General features: G+C 47.5%; 6 protein-coding genes across 11 annotated transcripts; 3 read left to right on the forward strand and 3 right to left on the reverse strand.

Annotated features, from left to right (window-relative positions):
- Window positions 1-167: 167 nt before the first annotated feature.
- Window positions 168-5,801, reverse strand: LOC6549523 (tripeptidyl-peptidase 2). Its single transcript, XM_001975779.3, has 12 exons — window positions 5,449-5,801; window positions 4,902-5,238; window positions 4,296-4,845; window positions 3,493-4,047; window positions 3,037-3,158; window positions 2,819-2,975; window positions 2,547-2,752; window positions 2,325-2,488; window positions 2,148-2,259; window positions 1,093-2,088; window positions 704-1,031; window positions 168-645 (listed from the first exon to the last, which is right to left on the reverse strand). Exons 1-12 carry the CDS (start codon window positions 5,611-5,613, stop codon window positions 273-275), a joined length of 4,065 nt encoding a protein of 1,354 aa, XP_001975815.2. The 5' UTR covers window positions 5,614-5,801; the 3' UTR covers window positions 168-272.
- Window positions 5,802-6,091: 290 nt separating this feature from the next.
- On the forward strand, window positions 6,092-7,584 carry LOC26526085 (protein PXR1). 2 transcript variants are annotated; one of them, XM_015157252.2, is made up of 3 exons: window positions 6,092-6,314; window positions 6,491-6,577; window positions 7,164-7,584. In XM_015157252.2, the coding sequence occupies exons 1-3, from the start codon at window positions 6,216-6,218 to the stop codon at window positions 7,347-7,349; spliced, it is 372 nt and encodes a 123-aa protein (XP_015012738.1). In that variant the 5' UTR covers window positions 6,092-6,215; the 3' UTR covers window positions 7,350-7,584. The 2 variants fall into 2 exon arrangements, with proteins under 2 accessions (XP_015012738.1, XP_015012737.1); XM_015157251.2 differs by lacking the exon at window positions 7,164-7,584 and adding an exon at window positions 6,969-7,086 and having other exon boundaries at window positions 6,097-6,314.
- A 65-nt stretch (window positions 7,585-7,649) lies between these two features.
- Window positions 7,650-10,902, forward strand: LOC6549522 (tyrosine-protein kinase transmembrane receptor Ror2). The gene is made up of 4 exons (XM_001975778.3): window positions 7,650-8,110; window positions 8,179-8,458; window positions 8,526-8,768; window positions 8,829-10,902. The coding sequence occupies exons 1-4, from the start codon at window positions 7,736-7,738 to the stop codon at window positions 10,109-10,111; spliced, it is 2,181 nt and encodes a 726-aa protein (XP_001975814.1). The 5' UTR covers window positions 7,650-7,735; the 3' UTR covers window positions 10,112-10,902.
- On the reverse strand, window positions 10,782-11,325 carry LOC113564246. The gene has a single exon (XM_026980032.1). It carries the CDS (start codon window positions 11,303-11,305, stop codon window positions 10,892-10,894), a length of 414 nt encoding a protein of 137 aa, XP_026835833.1. The 5' UTR covers window positions 11,306-11,325; the 3' UTR covers window positions 10,782-10,891.
- Window positions 11,326-11,413: 88 nt separating this feature from the next.
- On the reverse strand, window positions 11,414-15,441 carry LOC6549520 (apolipoprotein D). 5 transcript variants are annotated; one of them, XM_026980031.1, is made up of 5 exons: window positions 15,310-15,441; window positions 13,842-14,048; window positions 12,135-12,289; window positions 12,006-12,078; window positions 11,414-11,950 (listed from the first exon to the last, which is right to left on the reverse strand). In XM_026980031.1, the coding sequence occupies exons 2-5, from the start codon at window positions 13,977-13,979 to the stop codon at window positions 11,678-11,680; spliced, it is 639 nt and encodes a 212-aa protein (XP_026835832.1). In that variant the 5' UTR covers window positions 13,980-14,048; window positions 15,310-15,441; the 3' UTR covers window positions 11,414-11,677. The 5 variants fall into 5 exon arrangements, with proteins under 5 accessions (XP_026835832.1, XP_015012483.1, XP_026835831.1 ...); XM_015156997.2 differs by having other exon boundaries at window positions 13,842-14,053; XM_026980030.1 differs by having other exon boundaries at window positions 13,842-14,053; window positions 15,221-15,441.
- A 299-nt stretch (window positions 15,442-15,740) lies between these two features.
- On the forward strand, window positions 15,741-18,011 carry LOC6549519 (serine palmitoyltransferase 1). The gene is made up of 6 exons (XM_001975775.3): window positions 15,741-15,841; window positions 16,089-16,162; window positions 16,225-16,724; window positions 16,781-17,108; window positions 17,162-17,527; window positions 17,589-18,011. Exons 2-6 carry the CDS (start codon window positions 16,115-16,117, stop codon window positions 17,751-17,753), a joined length of 1,407 nt encoding a protein of 468 aa, XP_001975811.1. The 5' UTR covers window positions 15,741-15,841; window positions 16,089-16,114; the 3' UTR covers window positions 17,754-18,011.
- Window positions 18,012-18,643: the final 632 nt, after the last annotated feature.

An 18,643-nucleotide genomic window follows, 5' to 3' on the forward strand; every position in this document is an offset into this window, starting at 1 on the left:
TGCTGGAAAATGTTGCATTCGGCGGTGTAATGGTTTGGCGGGATTTCAAATGTCCCTTACATCTTTTTCAATCTTCATTATTTTTATATTCTTCAGAACAATCTCTAATTAATACAAAAATTAAATTAACTAATTCAGTTAAGAGGAAATGACTTACATTTTCTAAATTCAGTTAATAGCATTTATTCATATACATATGGATTACATTAGTTACAAAAAACAATGATCGCATCGAAGCGTAAATATTTGTTGCGTCTTCTCTTGAAAGGTGCTCAGAACAAACGGAAGCTGCTGGGAAATGCAGTGACCATCATACGGTTGATGACAGTACAGATGTGATCGTGACCCAGGGCGCTGTTGATGGCGGCCAGCTCGCCGAAGTAATCGCGGGATCGCTTCTCCTCGATCAGCTTCACCACGTACTTGTACATGCGACCGTAGTGGCCATGGGCATACGCGTGCCACAGGGCGAACTGGATGGCCTTGGAGTCGTTTGCCTCCACGAACTTGATGATCTCACTATACAGATCGTTGATCTCAGCCAGGCGATCCTTGATGCTGTCGTCTAAAACGGCCAGCTTGGCAATAGCAACGCCCTTCTTGCTTAGCGCCTCAATGAGATTGTTCTTCTGTTTGTCCATGTTGCTAAAGAAGAAAAGAATTATTTCCTGATTGGAAGGCCTAACCCATTTACACAACATACGTCTTTATCTTGGCTGCATCGGCACGAGTGTCGTTCTTCAGACCATAGTAGGAGAGCAGTGCCTCGGCATCGGTCTCCTGGATCACCTTGTCGGCAAGCTTAACAACTCGCTCCAGGGCGCTTCGTAGTTTCTTTTGCTCCTCCTTTTGCTTGTCGGAGCTCTCGCCTGCCTCTGGTGGTGATGTCTTTTGGGCATTGACGAAGGCCAGCGGCAATTGCGCCTTCAACTGATTGGACTCGATATTCTGGATGAGCAGCAGGTTTGCCTGCAAATGCTTGGGATGCGCAGCGACCACGTCATTATAAATTTTCTCTGCCATTTCCAGCTCTGAAAGAAGATAATTTCTGAAGTTAATCAGAAAGCAGTACATTTTTTCTTATAATCCTACCACACTTGACAATGTGCGAGCATTGGAAGTCGCGCAAACTTTCAGCATAGTCGTCAGCATTGGCCTTGCCCTTTTTGGGCGAGGCGGGACTGACACTGCTGTCCACAGGAGTATCATTCTGAACTGTGATTCCATCGCCGGCCGCAGGATTGGTCACAGCGGTGGCCGCTTGTGGAGTCGCCGCAGCTTTCGGCTTTGCGCCATTAGCAGTAGGGGCAGCGGCTGATGCAGCTGTAGATCCTGCAGCACTGGAACCGTTACTTGAGCCATTCGTGTGTGCCTTCTTCTCGGCGGGATTGACGATGTAAGTGAAAGGATGCTGAGCCACGCGCCGTCCGGCCTCATCTTGCGGGAATACGATACTGCCGCTCAGCCAGGCGCATTGAGCGGGCAGATTGGCCTTGGTGAGTCGCTCTTGGCTAATAGGAGCGATATACAGCACCCGAGTGGAGCCCCTCAGCAGGGACGAGGTGTACTTACTACCTCCCACGATGCACTGATTGTAGTTCTCGTAGAAATCGAGGGTGAGCAGGTTGGTCAGCTTGAATGCAGCCACCAGGTTTGCCTCCGAGATTTTCTCCAGCAGTTCGCGCTTTTCGTGACGCACCTGCAGTCTAATTGTGTATTCGCCCTTATCGAGCTTTGTGAAGGAAGTGTGGGAGTGGGCATCGCCGGTGGCCACCAGGGCTTTGTTTGCATCGTAAAGCATCCACATCTGGGACTCAAACTCCGCTTCATACAACAAGTCGTTGAAGATCGGTGCATATAGCGCCACATCTGCGGGCTTGGCCACGTTCAAGTTAAAGACCAGTAGGTTCTGGTACACCTGACGTCCTTCTGGGATAACGTCTCGAGTGGCGCTTAGCGGTGAGATCTTGGCCTCGGTCGGTTTTAGCACCACTTCGGCATTTTTAAGCTGTAGCAGGGGTTTCACATCCTCCGAAACTAGGGCCTCGATCTCCAGCTTATGAATTCCCCTGCCCGCATGCATGACATCTAAAAAATAATTTTTTTTTAGTTCAACAGACCCTTTTACCATTTTACGAAGCACTCACAGGCATTGGGATTGTGCGCTTCCACGCCACGGAATCGCAAGCTGTACTTCAGATGACTCTGGCCATAGTTCGACCAGTACTTGGCAATGCATAGCTCCAGAATCTTGCCAGCCTGCCATAAAAATGTGGGTTTAAATTAGTATGACGACATAGAAAGGTTTAAATCGATTTACCAACCTTAACTTTGAAAGCCATCGTAGATTCGAATTCCGAGCCGACAACCGCGATCTTCATAGTTTCAAGCTTACGGCAGGATTGCTTGGGAAGCAGTTGGTTCGTATGTACAAAGAACTTTCCAATGTCCTTGCCACGATTGGGATCGGTGATACGCATACGTAACTCTGCATGAGGAAGTAGTGGGAATCACTTTGTAAGCTTTTGTAAAGGAAGAACACTAACCCGCCCAAGTAGCATGGTCTGGCACCAGGATAAAGTCCCTTTGAATGGTGTTCGGCTGAAACTCCACGCTATTGTCTCCCTTGGTAGAGACGGGTTCGAAAACGGGCGTGTTCTGGTCCGACTCCAGCACATGGGGCTGCACCACCGTGACAGGAATCTCAAAGAGAGAGCCCTTCTGCACGCAGTCAGTGTCATAAGCCCGAATCCTGGGTAAATTTTGTGTGATAAATCAGATTAGATAGGGAAATGTTTTTGGTTGCAAAACTTCTTACACAGCGCTGTGAACACCTGGCTGGAGTCCAGTAGGATCGATGCGCACGGCAATGGAGCGGGTGCCATAGCTAAGATCCAAGAAAGCTCCACACTGCACCCACGGCTGCGAGGCAATAAGATTTAGGCGTACATTAAAGTTGAACTTGTCCTTTGGATCTGGAAAGAATGCCAAAGAATCGTAAGAACTCGAACGGGGTGACCCAAAGTCTCTACTCACCTGCCTCCTTATCATTGAAGAAAATGGGCTCAATATACACGTTGTAATCGACGAACTTGCGCTGCACGCCCTGACGCAAATGAATGCCCTTTGCTTGGTTGTTGCCCACGCGTACGGAGAACCTATAAGATTAAAACCAAAGGAATTCGTAATTTGGATGGACAATTGTGATTATAAATTTAATTCCACAAAATTGCTAATCTAATGATATCAGCAGATAATCACTAAAACGTAAAACCAGAAAGTGCACTTCATTTGTCATATAAGCCTCTTCTGCCTCTACATATTTGGATTCATTCGATTAAGAAAATTAAACCCTAAGTAATAACCGGTATAAGTACGCATGTATCTAATTGTTAATTTGATTTCGGCTGCTTATAAACGTCAATTAATTGCACCGGTTTTAGCAAGACGTTTTGCGTTGCAATCGCCCGATTGGCGGTTTACAGCACTCACCTGAGCATATTATCCTTGGACTGGCGGTGCTCCATCAGATGCTCGAATGCCTTCTCGACATTGAGCAAGCCATGGCCCTGAGCAAAGGGATCCACATACCCCAGCTTGGTGGCAGTGACGCTGATCGCCCGCTTAATACTGTAAGGCGAATACTCGATGTTCTGTTGCTTCAGACCGGAGATGAGCAGGGCGACAGCGCCGGCCACATGAGGTGCCGACATGCTGGTCCCGTTCATCAGCTGGGACTTGCTCATAGTAAACTGAGGCACGGACGCAATGGCTCCGCCCGGAGCGCACACGGTCACGCCCTGTCCTCCATCGATGCAGGGATCTCGCGATGTCCAGGTGTACACGTTCCCGGGCAGCTTCTCTCGCATAGCGTACTCGGCCTCCATCATTTGGGGCGATACGTAGGCGCCCACGCCGATCAAGCTGGGCTGGCTAATGTCCGGCGGAGTTCCCACAGTGCACAGTGCCGGACCATGGTTGCCGGCCGAAGCCACCCACACCACACCATACTTGTTGACAACCTCGTTCATGAGCTCCCCAATGCGGCTGCAAGAGATTAGAGATAGAGATTAGGTCTCTTTTCACGGCTTTCGATGTATATCAGTTAGGTGTGTGACGGCTAGAACGTGTCGGAGACAAGAGGATTGGAGTGTGTGAGTATTTCGATTTCGCATGGCATTTACCTAGACGCACACATCTTCTTTCTTCTGCGACGCATTTCATTCGACACAGACCCACTAAAAGACATCACCAACTTTGGGATTAGCTGCCGCCGGCCTTTCGCACTTGCTTACCCGGAATTTGACCAATTGGCGTGCTCGCCGTAGCTCATGTTAATCACATCGATGCGTCTGCCATCGCGACATAGTTCCATCACCTTGGTCATGGCCCGCACTAGTGCCGTACCGGTCTCCATAGACCCAAGTCGACCATCACCGATGGTCATAGACACGATCTTAGCATTCGGCGCCACACCATCCACGTCCCGGGAGCTATGGTTGCCGCTGGCAATAGACGATACGTGGGTGCCGTGGGGTGAGCTCATGCCGACCACCTCCAGTACGTTGCCCTCGTCGTGGACGTTCACCGATATAGAAAGAAAGTCGTCCACGTTGCGGGTCTCGTGCGTTCGCGAGTACTCGCCAATTCTCAGGGCCTGGTCCAGATCGCCCTGCTCCGTGGTGTCGACAATGGTCAGCCAGCCGTTGGCCGTTGGAAAAAGGATGCAGTCGTAGGAGGTCTTAATGTCGCCGTACACTTTCTCGTAGCTATTTAACATCTCTAGCTCAAAGTCTAGATTCTCTTTCAATATCTTCTTGTCCCAGGGCAGTTTTGAGGCTTCTCCTGCAAAAAAGGTTCTAGGTCATTTTGCCAAGTAAGTTATCAATCACTGGGCTCACCTGGATTTTGTGACTCAAATTCAACAATCTTGCGACTGGCGTTGGCAGTGGCCGTCTTGTGCGGCTTGTCCCAGTGCTTCAGCTTGGCCTGCGCCACAATGTTACTGCGCACCTTGGAGGGCACCAAATCGCTGAAGCTCTTGAGGCCCACCCGCATCGCCTTCTCCGGATCCGTGTTCAGAGCCATCAGCTCCGAACTCAGTTTGAGCGAGTTTCCGGACAGGCCCATCAGGTTGCCGTTCTCATCCGGCGTCACCTTCTTCTTCATGTCCACGTCGCCGCATCCGGAGCAATCGTACCGTTCTATTACTTTAACGGTCTTCCCATCGCACAGCGTCTGTCGGGCAGGAGTAGCAGCGGGTTGAATTCGGAGCGGACAGAAGGAGAGGCAGGCGGAAGAACGACAAAAGGAGTAGAGGAGCAGAGGAGAATGTGGAAACAATGAAACATAACAAAATTAGTAAAGTGGAACATTGTCAATAGCAGTTGAATCAAGTACCAGTACTTAATCACTGGTATAAACAGCGCGAAAAAAGTGCCAACTCACCTCCAGTCCCGTTGCCCTGGGATCAACGCCGGAATCGAAGATGGCTATGGTGACGTCGCGCCCATCGTACTCCGGGTACTTCTGTAGGAAGTTCAACACCCCCGTCTCCGCCTTGGGAACCAGGGCGCCCGTGGGAAATGACTCGACAATACCGCTGGTGGCCATCCTGCTCTCCGCTGATTTGTCGCTCTGCTCGTTGTTGGTAATCTTCTGGCTGCTGTAGCTGCGCTGAGAACTCTCTGTGAATTCCTTGGTCGCTGTTCAATGAAGTATTGGATTGGTAAGACCGAGATGTGAGTGCAAAAAAATGGGGCAACTGCACTCGTGCAGCGGGAAAAATGCCAATCTGTATCGAACGTAAAACGGTCACACGCCCTTACACTGAAAATTGGTTTCTATAAAACTTCGATTCTGTGTAAACATGGTACTAGGTACTGCAAATTTGATAATTACTTGCTTTTATCATGCAGATCATGCTTAGATCAGGCCAAAGAACATTTGAATGATATTATTTCTATTACAAATTAATTCAACTAACTATTATTCAAAGCGATTTTAAAATTAAAAACATTCACGTTTTTCAAATCGAAGTAGCAGCATAGAACTCAGTCACCGTCACTTTCTTATCGTTACTGGCCCACCTCTAGTTCAGCATTCTAGTTTTTGGTATATTTTGTGGGGATACCTGTAATTTGGAACGGTCCATACACGGTCACACTGGGTGTCGTCTTGTAGAAAATATCATAACAATCTATTTCCCCGACAATATGTGGTTCGAAATCCTACCTGGTGCCGTGATCATCACCACGCTCCTCTCGGTGCCCATATACGCCATGTACGGCCTGGACAAGCTGACGATCGGCAATGTGAGTTCCACGGTGGCCTTCTGCCCGAGTAGCTCGAAATTCTTATATAACCGCAGCTGTTTGTGCACCAATCGGAATCTGTTAAACATTATTCAACCGCCTGCTGTTCGCAACAAGTTCTACGGAACACTGGACACTGGCTACGGAGTTTCTAATAGTTTTCGTATGCTCCACAGGCTTTCCGGCGCAACATGGACGAGCGTTTCAGCCGAGTTATGTACCAGCGCGATTTCCGACTGACCGACAATCCCTACAAGATGAACGTAAGTGGTATGCTATAGTCTGGCTTGCCTACAGCTGATTTTTGTACGGCCGGCCAGCTATCACGCTCGTTTTTGCCCTATTTCTGTCAGCAGTTTGGTTATCTCATATCACTCACTCCATAAATATGCACGCTCCTTTTGTTTCGTTGTTTATGTTTTTCTATAAAGTATATTAAATAGATGGATTTTGGTGTTATTAACTTGTTTTCGACTCTGTTATTTATCGTATTTTAATACTGTACTTTCATTTATATTGTCTATTAACTTGGTATTAAGCCTTGGTGGCGGTACTTAATGTTATTCGACTTTCATCCAACCCATTCTCGCACGCTCATCCGAAGAGCTTATGAACCTATTCCATCTATAAAGAGCCGTACCAATTTTCTTGCAGGGTCTGGATGCCATACCGGATGAGAAAACGAACTAATTTTAATTAAGTAGAGTTTTCCGTCTAAGCTTAAGTGCAAAGTGAATAAACGAAACGTGCAGTTCGGAAGTGATAGTTGAAATGGTCGTCTTTGAGTTTTTCCTGTAGTTCTCCACAGATTTGTATGCTGCCTCAGGTGTAAAGCTTCTTTTTCTGTAGGGACTCGAACAAATTCCCGATGAAGAGGAGAAGAAGGAGGAAAAGGATCCCAATGACGACAGCGATGATCCCGCTATCAAGAAGAAGAGGGAGAAAGAGCGGAAGTTAAGGGAGAAACAGCTGAAGAAGGAGGAAAAGCTCAGGGAGAAACAGCTGAAGGATGAGGAGAAGCAGAAGAAAAATTAGTATCAATAAACAAACAAGCATTTCGCCAGTGCAGCTCCCAATCCGAGCCCGAGCACAGGACTCTCGGCGCCTTTGCCGCGCATTTAGCAACCCTGTTCTCGTGACAGGAAAGGAAACCACCCCTAAGGGAGATGTACGGGTGGCGAAACATCCCGTCGTTAGCTTTGTGTGGTATTCGGTGAAAAGGCGTCGTCGAGCTGTGAGCGCGGAAATAAACAAATATCCTACCGACTAACTCCGATTTGCTTCTTTAAAACTATTGTAAAATTCGGGAAGTCGGCATATTGTGGTGTAAGCCGGTAAAATGCCTTAGTTTATGAGTGCCTGGATTTAGGATTTAGCTTGGAAACGGTTCGCTAAACAAGGCATATACATAAAACACAGCCATGGCTGCCGGGCAATGGGTGGGGGTGTGGGTGCTTGAGCGGGTGCTCCGGGGAATGGGGCTCAAATGGGGGGCCAATTTAGCTGTCCTGGCGCTGTGCGTGTTCCTCTTCGCCAGCGTCACGCACGCGAACTCTCTGAACACCATCGAGGAGCCCGTCAGCCGGCGCCACCACCAGCGGCATCACGAGCGGGAGCGGGAGGAGAACGGCTACTGCGCTCCGTACAGCGGCAAGGTGTGCAAGGAGTATCTCACCGGTCAGGTGTGGTACAGCCTGGAGGATCCCACCGGCGGATGGAAGAACGAGCAGGTGACCACGGCGCTCTGGGACGAGCTTATCTCGGATCTTACGGGTCTGTGTCGCGAGGCAGCCGAGGTGAGTTTCTCATTTAAAGATTTTTAAAACCGTGTGCTACTTCCATTATTAATCTCTTCCCGATACAGAAAATGCTCTGCGCCTATGCGTTTCCCAACTGCCACATGGAGGGCGGTCGAGCAGTGAAGGCTCCTCTCTGCTTCGAGGATTGCCAGGCCACGCATTTGCAATTCTGCTACAACGACTGGGTGCTCATCGAGGAGAAGAAGGAGCGGAACATGTTCATTAAGAGCCGCGGCCACTTTCGGCTACCCAACTGCTCCTCCCTGCCGCACTACAACGCTTCCATGCGGCGACCCAACTGCTCCTACATCGGTCTCACCGAACTCAAGGAGTCCGAAGTGAGCTGTGAGTCTTCATTACCTCTCAGCCTTGAGGAGGCTTTGCTGATGCTAGAACCCTTTTTTTCTCACAGACGATTGCCGCAATGGCAACGGACGCTTCTACATGGGCACAATGAACGTGTCCAAGTCGGGCATTCCCTGCCAGCGCTGGGACACGCAGTACCCCCACAAGCACTTCCAGCCACCTCTGGTCTTCCATCAGCTCCTGGAGGGCGAAAACTACTGCCGGAATGCTGGCGGCGAGGAACCGCATCCCTGGTGCTACACTGTGGATGAATCAGTGCGCTGGCAGCACTGCGATATACCTATGTGCCGTAAGATCAGATAATTCGTTTCCTCTACAACGTCATGTAATTCACCCACTTTCGTTTCAGCGGATTATGTGGACCCCAATGCTGGTGATTTGAACACGCCCATCAAGATGGAAAAGTTCTTCACGCCGTCGATGATTTTTCTACTGGCTGGAATAGGTTTCGTGGCCATTGTAACGCTGCACTTGATGATCTTGCTTGTTTATAAGCTGTCCAAGCACAAGGATTACTCCCAGCCTCCGGGCGCAGCCACTGCCGATTGCAGTGTTTCCATGCGTGGAGGTGGGGAGTGTGGCGGCAATCTGAATACCAGCAGAGAAACCCTCGGAGGCAATGGAAACACGAATACCTTGGCAAAGTGGGGCACCATCAGGAGCACGGCCACGGTTCACAGCAATTGCGTGGCCCTTACTACCGTGACCAACGTGGCCGACGCGAAGGGCACAAAACCGAACGCTCGCCTGGAGAAGTTGGAGTACCCACGCGGGGATATAGTGTACGTGAGATCACTGGGTCAAGGAGCCTTCGGTCGCGTCTTCCAGGCCAGAGCTCCTGGACTTGTTCCAGATCAGGAAGATCTTCTGGTCGCTGTTAAGATGCTAAAGGATGACGCCAGCGACCAGATGCAGATGGACTTTGAGCGGGAGGCCTGTTTGCTGGCCGAATTCGATCATCCAAATATCGTGAGGCTGCTGGGTGTGTGCGCCTTGGGCAGACCCATGTGCCTGCTGTTCGAGTACATGGCGCCTGGCGATCTCAGCGAGTTCCTGCGCGCCTGCTCCCCATATGCCACCCACCAGGCTCCGGCACGGGATCGTCTGCAGTTGAACGAGCTGCATCTGCTGCAGATGGCGGCCAACATTGCGGCGGGCATGTTGTATCTTTCGGAGAGAAAGTTCGTTCATCGGGATTTGGCCACAAGGAATTGCCTGATCAACGAGCACATGGCGGTGAAGATCGCCGACTTTGGGCTCTCGCACAAGATCTATCTGCAGGACTATTACAAAGGTGACGAGAACGACTTCATCCCGATCCGCTGGATGCCGCTTGAGAGCATCCTGTACAACAAGTTCTCGCTGGAGTCGGATGTTTGGGCCTACGGCATCTGTCTGTGGGAGGTCTTCTCCTTCGCCTTGCAGCCCTACTTCGGTCTGACCCACGAGGAGGTGATCAAGTACATCAAGGAGGGCAACGTACTCGGCTGTCCGGACAACACGCCGCTCTCCGTCTACGCGCTGATGCGCCGCTGCTGGAACCGCAAGCCCAGTGAGCGACCTGGCTTCGCCGAGATCAACCACTGCATCCAGCACAGCATCGCCGAGAGCGAGTGCAAGGCAATGCTCTAGAGGATCGCCTGAGGAGTTCATGAACTATCGTCCGTTGTCCTTGGGGCAAGCAACAGAACCGCATGAACACGCCAGGCTAGAAGGGAATGCCATCATCTTAGCACTTGATGATAAGCTTGGACCTTCAGAGTGGTGTATCTCAACATTACCGAATTTCATTACCTCTAAATTGGATAAAGATGGCATTCCTAGACTATCCCTTTTGAATTCAACCGACCTTGCACCCTCTTTCGTACGTCTTATGCATATTGAATTGAATTTTCGCACATGGTGAGATCAGAGGGCCACAGGTTTGTGATTAAGTTAGTATAAATGACCACTCCATATCTTTAAGAGATCGCTCCGTTACCAAGTCTTTCATTCGATGCTTCCTCATAACTTTCTTTAATCGATACAGAAACTATATTTTGATAAAACCCTCTGATCTCTCGATCTCGATCGAATAGTCTGCCACAACGAACGCATCATCAACGTCTCGTATCCATATCTAGTCTGTAGATTAAGTTTATACATATATATGCGCATATGTAGATTGCATTTTAATGGGAATATTTTTGACTAGCCTTAAGCACTGCCATCCACACAGCACTCCACGAAGATCACCGAACACTGATCACTGGGTGGACAAACAGGAACCAGACACCGGAGACCATCAAAACAATAAGTTAAATAAGATATGGAATATTTAGAGAACTGTCTACAGCCCGAATTTCTGGGTAACTTTACATAATCTTTGTAACTAAAGCAACGTGTTGATTGTAATTTGTATAAATAAACCATCTATAATCGTATCATATCAGCAGTAGTAGTAGTTATAATAGTAATTATCGTAGTAGCAGCGGCTATAGGCTGCAGGATAAGGAACGGGCAGAGGCACCGGAAGAACTCCTGCGTATCCAGCATACCCGCCATATCGGGCGTATCCGCCATATCCTCCGTAGCCTCTGTAACCACCAGGTCCTCCTCTAAAGCCTCCGCGGCCAGGTCCACCGTAACCACCACCACCGAATCCTGGCCCCCGTCCTCCAAATCCGCCTCTTCCGAAGCCGCCTCTACCTCCTCCGAATCCGCCTCCGCGACCACCTCCGAATCCGCCTCCGCGACCACCTCCGAATCCGCCTCCTCGGCCTCCTCCTCCGAAACCTCCAGCATGCCCACCTCCACCATGTCCTCCACCTCCACCTCCTCTCGCATCAGACTTCTGTGCCTGGATCGCAAGGAGAATCAGGCAAAGCAAAATCCACAGTTGGGACATCCTCTTCGGCTACAACCTTTTCGATCCGTTGATAAATCACGACTAAGTTCTGTTGACTGGGAAATTCTATTTATTGCAAATTAATTAGGACACCCGCGCTAATTGGCAAAGCGGGCATGAGTTCATATATTGAAAATCCCGATCGAGTTACTCTTATTTGTTTCTGTATTTGCGTAGCTTCGCCTCTGCGCCGATTCACACTCCTCAATATCACAGCAGCCTAAATGATTAGGCATCAAATGTAATTGGTTCCTTAACCGAATGAACTTAAACATATAGATGGGGGCTGAGCCGCGAGAGGAGGGAGCATCCTACAGCGCCTCGGGGCATTGTTTGTTTTTGCTGATGATCAGCCTTTCTGGATCCAGGGAGAGTCGCTTCAACACGTCGTACACTTTGGAGCGGACGTCCACCTCGAAGTCCCGATCACGCCCCAGAATCCAGATCTGATCGGAGTGGCCCAGTGAGCCTATGCTGCCGCAGGACCACAAGATGGCGTAGTTCTCGTAGTCCGTGTACAGCACCTGGTACTTTCCGGAACCTGGCAGCAGACGGGCAATTACATCCGGAAATCGGGTGGTAAACTAGCAAATAGTGAATTGTTAATATAGTGCTATTAATATTAATTGTTGTAAATACCTTAAAGTCCATGATGGAAGATCTACTGTTTTCTGGCGTCGCATAGCCAATGTTCACATTGGGATTACCAGTTCTAAAAGAGCCAGCATGTGAAAAGCAAGTATAAATTAAGAGATTAGTTTTACATACATGCGATTAATGTTTTTAATGGCCACTGCCAGCTTGAAATTGGAAAACTTTGATAGTTCCCCTTTGTTGTACGGCTCAAACTGAAAGGTGGTGCATCCGGAGGCGATTTCAGGAAGGTAAAATGAGCGCTCTACTTCGAACCAGTGTCCAAGGACCTAAAAGATAATGGCATCCGTGTAAATAATAGATATTATTACTTGTTCACTTCTTATCTAACATGTAATTCTAGTTTTATAACCATATGGCACATACATATGTTACTTCCTGTTCCAAGTACCTAAGTACCTATCAAAAGTGGCATATTGCATGCATCTGGAAAAAGGATTGGAACTAGAACCATCTGAAAACCATTAGTGTGAAATCCAAAACCTTTGTCACACAGCGTTTCTCTCGGCCGAGAAACACTTAACTGGGTTACTAACCAAACTGCCACTTAGCCCAAACAATGCGTAAAACGTAAACATTTCGGAAACTGGTTATGGCTGCTGTCCATTGAGAAAAGCCGTTTTTTTGGCCGCAGCCCATCTGAGAGTTCAAAGTTGGAGGGCGCCGCATCGGATTAAGTTGCCACTGTTGAACATCCGAGGTCTTTGCCCCGGGTCAAAAGTGCGCTTAGGGGCGGGGCCGGTGGCAAGTGGCTTAATTCACGCCTGTCAACAGCTCAATTGGATGATGTGCCATTTGGGGAAGTGGAGAGGAGGTCGCCAGACCCACATAATGTGATTGACAATGCCTCCGACTCACCCGGCCAATTATGGTGCATTATCTTTTATGCAAATCAAGGCTCAATCAATTTAATTTGTGCTGCTGAAGTGAGTGAACCAATTTTCTAGTCTATGATCTCGACATTATATTTAAGCGAACGGCCGGGCTTTTATAGCTGAAACAACTACATGCATTTATGAGTACTAAGCAAAGTCCATTTATGGATTCTCAGGAATCATTTTAAATATTCTTTTTATAGCCCTTTAAAATATAGGCACTAACATAAATTTCACATTTCTGGTCTCATTTTGGTGGCTTGGCAAGATGAGTTTGATTGAAATATTGAATGGAAAATCAAAATGTTCGCAATAGGGGGGCCCGACTGTAGTGCACTTCGTTGTCCTTGGCGTGCCCATGTCTCAGCATTGGTACTGGTTGATTTACTTCTTTATAAAATAAGTGGCTTGTTTACCATCGCACAGGCCATAAAGCTATTGTGCCGCTCGCCTCCTTCTGTAAAACTGGTTTGCATTTTACACGGCAGATCGGATTTGTTGGCCTTAAATTGGTTCAAGTTCATCATCTGCACAATCCACAAGATGCAAAGAGGGGTCTTCGTCTGCGGCAGACGCCTTGTGCCAATTAATCGAAGATTCATTTGAGATGATGACAAATAGGCGATGAGTGGACTCTTTTACAGTGCATCTCGGAGTTGTAAGGACATACTTATACTCTGTATACTCTATAAAGTCTAATAACAGAGTTTATTTAGCTATGAACATTGCACTTAAGCTGGGTCAATAAAGTGAAGCTTTAATAACAGGTTTGAAAGGTGGTTTATTTGAGCCAATCTGCATTGCAAAAATGTGTATAGACTGCAAACAAAAGTCTGTCTGAATATTTATGATACCCAAACAGGCTGTCAATGTAATAGCGATCGAAAAAACATCAATTATAGTTGGTTAATGATCGTATACATATGAAAGGCAGTAGCTAACTTACCCGACTCATGTTAAACTTTGGCATCGATGGGTAATTCGGGCAACGTCCAAATCCGTAGGCATCTGTCCCGGCAAATGTCACTAATAGCACTCCGGACAATATCCAAACCCTCCAGCCAAGTGGCTGACCACTCATCATGGCTGCTTTTTATAGTTCACTTTGAGTATCTGGCACTTTAGGCGGCAGATTCGGCACACCAGCACCTAACTAAACTGTGTGGAATTCGAAATCAGGCTATTTCCATTGAACTCGGCCGTTTTAACTTGGCTGTGCACAAAGTGGTGATTTCCGATTCGACGGGTTCACTTGGCCAACGAACTGCGGATCGGCATGAACCTATATATTCATTTCCTCAAAGGTACACAATGTCCACTATTCCATTAGCATTCCGGATGGGATGTGTGCGATAATGGAACGTGCTGGCCACCGGGTTTTGTGGAGTAAGCCGGACCGAATTGGTCGGTCTGGTAAAGAAGAAGTAAAGTGTTGTGATGTGAGGTGAAGTGAAGTGAAAACGGCTAACTGGGTTGGCGCGGCGCCGTTTATTATTGATATTTATTTTGGTTTTTGGCTCGTGCCCGGCCGCGAGTTACGTAAAAGAAAAGCCAACGTCAAAATGCAGCTCGAAAACTGGTTGCTCCAGCGATTTTCGCACACACGAAGAGATATTCGTACATATTGCGCATTGCAAAAAGCGGGTAAAAGCGAAAATACCTAATCGAGGAAATACTGCGATGCATCAATTGTGTCATGGAGTTAGTCGGGTGCATTGCTCGATTTATCTGCTAAGTGGGCATACATACTACTGTAGCGAATGTAGCTTCAATCGAGCGCATCAAGTTCAAGAGAAGTAGGAAGTGGGCTTTCTTTTCACTACTTCGGCTTGCCTTTATCGCATGGGCAATACGGATTACAACTACTTGGTCCACAGCTAGTGATATCACATGAGTAGTTTGATTGGTATCTACAAGATATGTAAGTATTCTTGTTACAGTGCATCAGCTAGTATCTAATATCACTTCAGTATATATATATATATTCTAAGTACAGTAATGACTTTGAAAGAAGTATAGGTAATAGTATAATATAGGTAATAGTATTAAAAATAAATGAGGTTGCAAAATAAATAAAATTCAGTTGAAATTAGTATATGAAAAAGGACATTTAGTAGGGTGAACTATACTGAACGGTAGTACCCAGTACCTAGACTGAAGTGTACCTAGATCGCCAGCCAGGTACGCCCAAATAGACACTTCCCATCACTGCCAATAGAAAAAGTGTTAATTTCACAGTAAACGACTGCCGCAAGTGGCGTAAAATAAGCCAAGGCAATTGCAAAATACTCTTGTTGTCCAGCTGATTTCACTTTGTGCACATACAAGAGTCCGTTGCGATTCGATCCGCGCGTAATGCGATGATAGTGTTGTCGTGCAAAATGCAGCACTATCTGCCATATCACTTTGTTTACATCGGCTATTGCGGTGTTCTCTGCCTTCTCGCGGCTTTTATCTCGCCAACTCGAATTTCGAATTGCGCCAGTAACGCGGATCATTCACATCAACCGACCGAACGCACCAACTGTTGAATGGAAACTGAACGGATCGGCGGTCAATTCGATTTCCTTATTTCCCGCACATGGTCACACTGCAATGGCTGCCTTGCCTATCGATATATCGATATCAAAAATCCAAAGTACGATATGTATCGATATTTATTTTAAATCCAAAGTACTCCGATTACTAGAAAATAACCGTTACGTTTATATCAGTTCATAATTATAATACTATAGGAAAACTTTCGGTGATTGCCAAAAAAAATTTAAATCAGCTTTAATTTCTCGTATCTCTTTGATAATTTTTGACAATGGATCTTTAGGGAGCTTTAAGCTCGCCCTTAAAGAACCTTAAAGATATCCGCACACTGGTATTTTTTAGTACATTCTTTTACCAGCTGTTTCGCCGGATATTTCACGACTTTTGCTATAGTTAACTAATTTTGTGGTGAGTGCTGGATTTGAATAGAAATTAGATATAAGAGAACGTCGGTAAAGGGCGTGGGTACACATATTTCAATTCTGGTAACTGGCTTATGTTAGCCTACACACCCAATTCAAAAGAACTACGCACCGAATGGTCGTTCACTTAATTGCTACATTACATATGCTTGTACATATCTGCGATAAGAAAGCGTCGTCGAGATGACACATAACTGCGGGGAATTAAGGCGGTTTCAATTGATTTTTCACAGAAAGGGCACGCAGGCAAACTCCCAAAATGGTGGCCATCCAATTGTTCAACGAAATCGGCAGCATTTTCCGAAACGTAAGTTTGCATTCGCCTTTTCCCCACGTTTAGCTTACTCTACTTTCTGCTATCTCCGGCAGACTCCCACGTTTGCTCTCGTTTTGGAGACCCTACTGGTCATAACCGTGATTTGGCTGCTGCTCCACAGGCGCGGAGGCGGTCGTCGCCGCCAGCTAACCAAAGAGGAGGAAGACCGCATAATCGCCGACTACGAACCCGAGCCCTTGGTGGCGGACACCGATCCCAATCATCCGCTGCTGCACACACGCGTAGTGCAGTCCAAGGTGGGCAAGCGGATCAAGGTCGATGGACATGACTGCCTTAACCTGGGCTCGCACAACTACCTCGGCTTCCTCGAGGACCAGGAGATACTGGAGGAGGCCTGCAAGTCGCTGCGCAAGTACGGAGTAGGATCCTGCGGACCGCGAGGCTTCTACGGCACTATGGACGTGCATCTGGATCTGGAGGATCGTATTGCCAAGTTCATGGGCCTGGAGGAGGCCATTGTGTATTCCTACGGCTTCTCGACCGTGGCCAGTGCCATTCCGGCATATGCCAAGCGTGGCGACCTTATCTTTGTGTAGGATTCCTTACTGTACCTTCTCAGTTTGGCGACTAATGACTTGTATTTCGCAGGGATGAGGCTGTTAACTTTGCCATTCAGAAGGGGCTGGATGCTTCGCGCAGCACAATCGTTTTCTTCAAGCACAATGACGTTCAGGATCTGGAACGTCTGCTGGTTGAACAAGATAAACGGGACCAGAAAAATCCGAAAAAGGCAGCTAAGACACGGCGCTTCCTCGTCGCCGAGGGTATCTATATGAATACAGGCGAGATTTGTCCACTTCCCGAGCTGGTGGCCTTGCGTCAGAAGTACAAGCTGCGTTTGTTCATCGACGAAAGCATCTCCTTTGGTACATTGGGCCAGGGTGGTCACGGAGTTACGGAGCACTTTAATGTCGATGTAGGTGGACCACCGTAACGCAAACCTAAAATTATAACAAATATTTCTTTCAGCGTGATGAAGTCGATCTGATATCGGCCGGAATGGAGGGATCGATGGCAACTGTTGGTGGCTTCTGCGTTGGCTCGCACTTTATAGCCGAGCACCAGCGTCTCTCTGGCTTGGGCTACATCTTCTCGGCCTCCCTGCCGCCCATGCTCACTCAGGCGGCTATTTCAGCATTGGATCGTTTCGAGCGAGAACCACAAATCTTCGAGCAGCTGCAGGCAAAGTCGAAGACGTTGCACCAGAAGTTCTTGCGATTCAGCAAGCTGACCCTGCGCGGTCATGAACTTTCGCCAGTGAAACACTTGTATTTGGCCCAGCCCGCCGAGAACTTTGACAAGGAACTAAAACTTCTAACACAGCTGGCTGATAAGGTAGGGATTTTCTTCCCCCTTGCTATTATAAAAACTATATAATCCTACACACTTTCCCCAGTGCATTGCTAGAGGAGTGGCTGTGGTACAGGCTGCCTACCTCCAGAACAGGGAACGCCAACCAGTCCGTCCCAGCATTCGCATTGCCGTCAACCGTTTGCTGGAGAGCGCGGATATGGACAATGCGTTCGAGGTCATCGAGAGTGTTTCCAGCTCCGTCCTATAAGCCTTCTTGTTGCAAGGGCACGATGTTCTTTCGACAATGGCCTTACTGTTAAGTTTCAAGGCCTGCAGGCCCTATCATTTTACCATCACTTATTCACGACCAGTCCAGTATGAATTGTGTAAGCCAATAACTAGCCTTGCACTTGCTTAGCGCTCTTTGTTGAATTTTAGCAACCACTTTAATAATAGGAAAATGTTCAAATATTAAAAGTTGTAGATAACAGAGCTGGTTAAATAAAGCTATTATGTTTATTTGGTAGTTACCTGCCTTTTTATGGGCGATTCCTATCGCCCGTGAAATTGTATTGTGTGACTCAACATTTTTGATAACTTTTACGAGAACAGCTTCAACTTAAACATTCTAAAATATGAAATTCATAAACATATATGTATGAAATTGTGTTACCTGCGTTATATATTTCTACTTTCTAGCATGATAATTGAGATACACATCATAAACATCGTCGCGCATTTATTAATAGCTAATTACGATTAAATCCTGCAGCAATGGAACTGTTTTGAACCGATCCGATTACCAGAGCAGAGCTGTCTCCAAGGGGCGACCTAATCTGTGAGCAGTCATCATAACCCTTCGACTTTCAAACCCATGTTTGTGTATTCGATCCGCTGATGAACTTGACAACGACGACCCCGAATCATGATGTTGTGCACATAACTCTGATGCCGATGCCGATGTTGATATGGCAGCCGGCAATTGGGTATATACGTTGTATATGTACGTACTATGAACTTGGGTGCGGTGCTATAAGTGCGAATACGCAACGTTTGGCGACAGAAACATGCAATTGCAGCAGTTCTCGCTTTGTTGTTTACATGCGCGAATGGCGGGCGCAAAAGGCAAAGCTGCAAAAACAGCTGATTGCTCGCGAA

This window comes from Drosophila erecta, unplaced genomic scaffold (assembly GCF_003286155.1).
Source record: "Drosophila erecta strain 14021-0224.00,06,07 unplaced genomic scaffold, DereRS2 tig00000092-arrow-pilon, whole genome shotgun sequence".
Classification (NCBI taxonomy): domain Eukaryota; kingdom Metazoa; phylum Arthropoda; class Insecta; order Diptera; family Drosophilidae; genus Drosophila; species Drosophila erecta.